Genomic DNA, 4,232 nt, shown 5'->3' with positions numbered 1-4,232 from the left:
AATTTGAACAGGGTGCTTTGCACCCCCTCATCCAAATCACTGATGAAGATGTTGAACAGGGCGGGCCCGAGGACCGAGCCCTGCGGGACCCCACTGCCCACGTCCTTCCAGGCCGAGAAGGACCCATCCACTACCACCCTCTGGGTGCGGCTCTCTAGCCAGTTGGCGACCCATTGGACTGTGTGGGTGTCTACGCCACAGTCCCCCAGTTTCCTAATGAGAACGGGGTGAGGGACAGTGTCGAAAGCCTTCCGGAAGTCCAGGAAGACTATATCCACTGCTACGCCCGCATCCAATGATTTATGCTTAGGGGCAATCAAGATGGGTTCATTCGAGGCAGGTCCTGTCAGACCAACCTGATTGCCTTCTATGAACAGGTCACAAAAGGCTTGGATGCAGGTGTCGCGGTGGACGTAGTCTTTCTGGACTTTAGGAAGGCCTTCGATACTGTCTTTCACCCCATCCTCATTAAAAAATTAGGTGACTGTGGTGTCGACGCCTACGCAGTCAGATGGGTCGCAAACTGGCTGGGGGGCCGCACCCAGGGAGTGGTCGTGGATGGGTCATTTTTGACCTGGAGGGCTGTGGGCAGTGGGGTTCCCAGGGCTCGGTCCTCGGGCCCTCACTGTTCAACATCTTCATCAGTGACTTGGACGAGGGGGTAAAAAGCACCTTGTTCAAATTTGCAAATGACACTAAGATGTGGGGAGAGGTGGGCACACTAGAGGAGAGGGACAGGCTACAACTAGATTTGGACAGGTTACAGGGGTGGGTGGATGAGAGCAGGATGGGTTTCAACACTGACAAGTGCAAGGTGCTGCACCTAGGGAGAGAGAACCTGCAGCACACCTACAGGCTGGGGAACTCCCTTGTCAGCACAGAGGCAGAAAAGGATCTTGGGTCACTATTGATTCCAAGATGAACGTGGGCTGCCAGTGTGGGGATGCGGTCAGGAAGGCCAACCGCGCCTTGTCATGCATCCACAGATGCATCTCAAGCAGGTCCAAGGCAGTGATCCTCCCCCTCTATGCGGCACTGGCCAGGCCACAGCAGGAGTACTGCGTCCAGGTCTGGGCACCGCACTTCAGGAGGGATGTGGCCAGCATGGAGAGGGTCCAGAGGAGGGCCACTCACATGATCAGGGGGCAGCAGGGCAGGCCCTACGAGGAGAGACTATGGGACCTGAACCTGTTCAGTCTCCACAAGAGAAGGCTGAGAGGGGATCTTGTGGCTGCCTATTAACATGCCAAGGGGGACCAGCAGGCAATATGAGAGTCCCTGTTCCCCCGAGCACTACCAGGAGTAACAGGGAATAATGGCCATAAGTTGAGGGAGAGTAGATTCAGGCTAGACATCAGGAGGCGCTACTTCACTGTCAGGGCGGCTAGGAGCTGGAACCAACTTCCAAGGGAAGTGGTGCTGGCTCCTACCCCGGGGGGCTTCAAAGGAGGCTAGACAATCACCTTGTTGGGGTCATTTGACCACAGCATCCTTTCCTGCCCGGGGCAGAGGGTCGGGCTTGATGACCTGCTCAGGTCTCTTCCGACCGTACCAACTATGAAACCACCACCGTTGCTCTCCAAGGATAACTGTTCTCTGTGCAGGGTTAGCAATGCAGCACCAGCTCCAGCCTCCCTGAAATACAAAGCTAATCATCACAGCCTCACTAGCTACTGGCAACCTGAAAAGGACTCTGGACGTGTGTGTGTGTGTGTGTGTGTGTGGATCTCCAGTGACCAGCTGATGACTGAACTGGTTACCAGACAGTGTGTGTCAAATTCAGGGTGCACATAGGTACAATAACTTTATTTCCTGTCCATGTTACCTTGGACCTCTGGGTATTTCACCAAGAACAGGAGTCCGAATCTCAAGGTGGAGCTCGTTGTCTCTGTCCCAGCAAAGAATAACTGGATTGCTGTGTCCACCAGGTTCCTGGTGCTGAATTCACTCTGTGGGTTTTGCTTTTCCTGGAAAGGAGGGAATAGAAAGGACTCCTAGCACATAATGCCCACCTGGCATCTAGTTTGCACCTGGATTTGCCCCTCAACCAAGAATGCCTCTCTTGCCCAGGCTTCACATGACTGTCTAAAGGGGAGGTGTTATTGGGTCTGCTCAAGTTGGTGACTCTAGGTCTGAGTTCCCAGCTCAATTATGGGTAAGCTCCCATGGAAAGCATCACAGGCCTGTCCTAACACGTAGTGGCAGTAGTAACCCTCTCCTGCTTACCTCTTCCATCCTGATGAGGAAGGAGTCAATGAAGTCCCGAGGGCAGCTGGGGTCCAGGCTCTGCTGATTTATCCTCACCCTCTTGTAGGGCCTTGTAGTGGTTATGAGCCCGATTGTGTGGGCCGGGTATGTATTGCATGATCCTCGGAAACATCTCATAGAACTGGGGATGAGGAAGAGGGGAGTCAGGTCAACGGACTGGAAAGCTGTGTTCTCATTGGAGGATCAGGGGGCACCGTGAGTGAAGACCTGCAGTGGCATCATCCATGTTTATCTGGTTTATGGCGCTCACCTCAATTTTAGAAATGTCTCCCAGAATCCCCAGTCCCTTCCTACCCCATCTCCACTTGCTGACCCATGGGGAGATCTCTTCCTTGGACCCATCTGTTCTTGACCCCCCTGTTGAGTTAGACTCCAGCCTTGGCTGCTGGCCTGGCTTAGGTACTTGCTCGAAGTGTTCCTTATGCCCTACCTGTTGCATGTGTGTGATATTGGCCCACAAGACATTGGCTTTAATCTCTGTTGTGCTGTACTGGCACTGTGCCGGTTGGGAGGTAAGAGCAGGGGCCGTAATCCCATATTAATTATCTTTGTTGATGGGAGATGGGGCCTTCCTGAGAAGGCACAACCCCCTAAGGCTGAGAAAGCAGAGGCCATCAAGAAAGCCTCTTCCTGGTCAAGGACAACATCCTGAACAATGAGAGGGACAGGTTCTCACCCTGTTGGAGGCCCTGAGTCTGCACTGGGAATGGGGCTTTGGGATGGCTACAACATGGACAGAATAGGGTCCTTTACCCCATTGGTAGAGACAGGAGAATCTTGCATGTGCCCAATCCTCCTTCTGCCCCAGAAACATCACCTACCATACTTGAGGTCTTGCTCATATCCAAGAATGCGTTGTTGATGCTGCCCATCAAGTTCAGAAACTTCTGGTCCTTGTAGTCGAAGCGGTTCCCAAAGACAATGGAGCAGATGACGTTGGCAATCGAGTGTGTGATGGCGAGGGTGGGGTTGAAGGGAGAACCTGGTGGTGGGGAGATCAGAGGGTCAATGAGCACCAATCTTAGGACTATCAAGCTCTGGAGACTCCTGACACCAGGGCGGGTAAAGTTTTAATTATGAGTTTTCCCCAAAGCCTGGGTTGAGGGTGTGACCTCAAAACTTCCGCAGATGTATGCAGGCTCAGGTTTAGCTGGCTCGGATGCAGCTTGCCGTCATGGGTGTTGTGATGAGGACCTTGGCACCAACTGCAAACATTTGAGAGGGCAATATGAGGGGCAAGGAGGCACGGAGTCCTGTCCTATGCATGGCTGTGCTGTTTGGGACACCTGAGAGAGGGAGCTGGGACTGGGATGTGTCTTTCCATGCTGTCATTGGTGCTGGGGTGTGCAGTAGACATGTGCTTTTAGAAAGGGAAATTCATAGATTCATAGATGTTAGGGTCGGAAGGGGCCTCAATAGATCATCGAGTCCGACCCCCTGCATAGTAGAGTGCTGAGTTCAGATGACCCCAACCAGAGGCCTGTCTAATCTCCTCTTGGAGATGTGAGCTGCTAGAAGAAGTTCTGCAGGGTATGAAGGTCCTCAAGGAATAGAGCCCGCAATGCCGGCAGGCTGGTCTGGATTTTGAGAAGAACCTGGCATGTCCAGGGTGTTCTCTTGGAGAACTCCCCTGGCAGTGACGGGAGCTGCTGGGCTCTGAGGACTTGGGTAAAGCTAAACTCTTACTTGAGACCTGGAGTCTCTGAAAGTGGTCTCTGAGGCATTTCATTATCCATGTCCATTACCCACAAACAGACCAGATGCATTTGAGTTCACACCCCAAGAGCAGTGTAGAAAGCACCAACCTTTGGTGTTCCCCATCTCCTCTACCAGGTACTGAGATTCTTCCTGGATCCGCTCCTCAATGCTTTTTTTCCCCATCCCAAAATTCCTCAGGGTTGAAGCGGAGAATCGCCGGAGCTGCTTCCACCGTGCTCCGTTAGCCAAGAGAAGACCTGGATGGA

General features: G+C 53.0%; 1 protein-coding gene across 1 annotated transcript in view; it reads right to left on the bottom strand.

Moving 5' to 3' along the window:
- The window catches only part of LOC102378390 (cytochrome P450 2G1-like), an 18,383-nt gene that overhangs the window by 5,336 nt on the left and 8,815 nt on the right, over window positions 1-4,232 (bottom strand). Inside the window, exons 2-6 of the mRNA XM_025213068.1 lie at window positions 4,074-4,223; window positions 3,090-3,250; window positions 2,945-2,991; window positions 2,227-2,389; window positions 1,826-1,967 (exon numbers count right to left, since the gene is read on the bottom strand). Coding sequence (XP_025068853.1) covers window positions 1,826-1,967; window positions 2,227-2,389; window positions 2,945-2,991; window positions 3,090-3,250; window positions 4,074-4,223 — 663 coding nt within the window. The remainder of the gene's footprint in view (window positions 1-1,825; window positions 1,968-2,226; window positions 2,390-2,944; window positions 2,992-3,089; window positions 3,251-4,073; window positions 4,224-4,232) is intronic.

The sequence above is a fragment of the Alligator sinensis genome, unplaced genomic scaffold, assembly GCF_000455745.1.
Source record: "Alligator sinensis unplaced genomic scaffold, ASM45574v1 scaffold1667_1, whole genome shotgun sequence".
NCBI classification, from domain to species: Eukaryota; Metazoa; Chordata; order Crocodylia; family Alligatoridae; genus Alligator; species Alligator sinensis.
The sequence above is the reverse complement of the archived record's forward strand: the minus strand, read 5'-3'. Positions and strand labels throughout refer to the sequence as shown.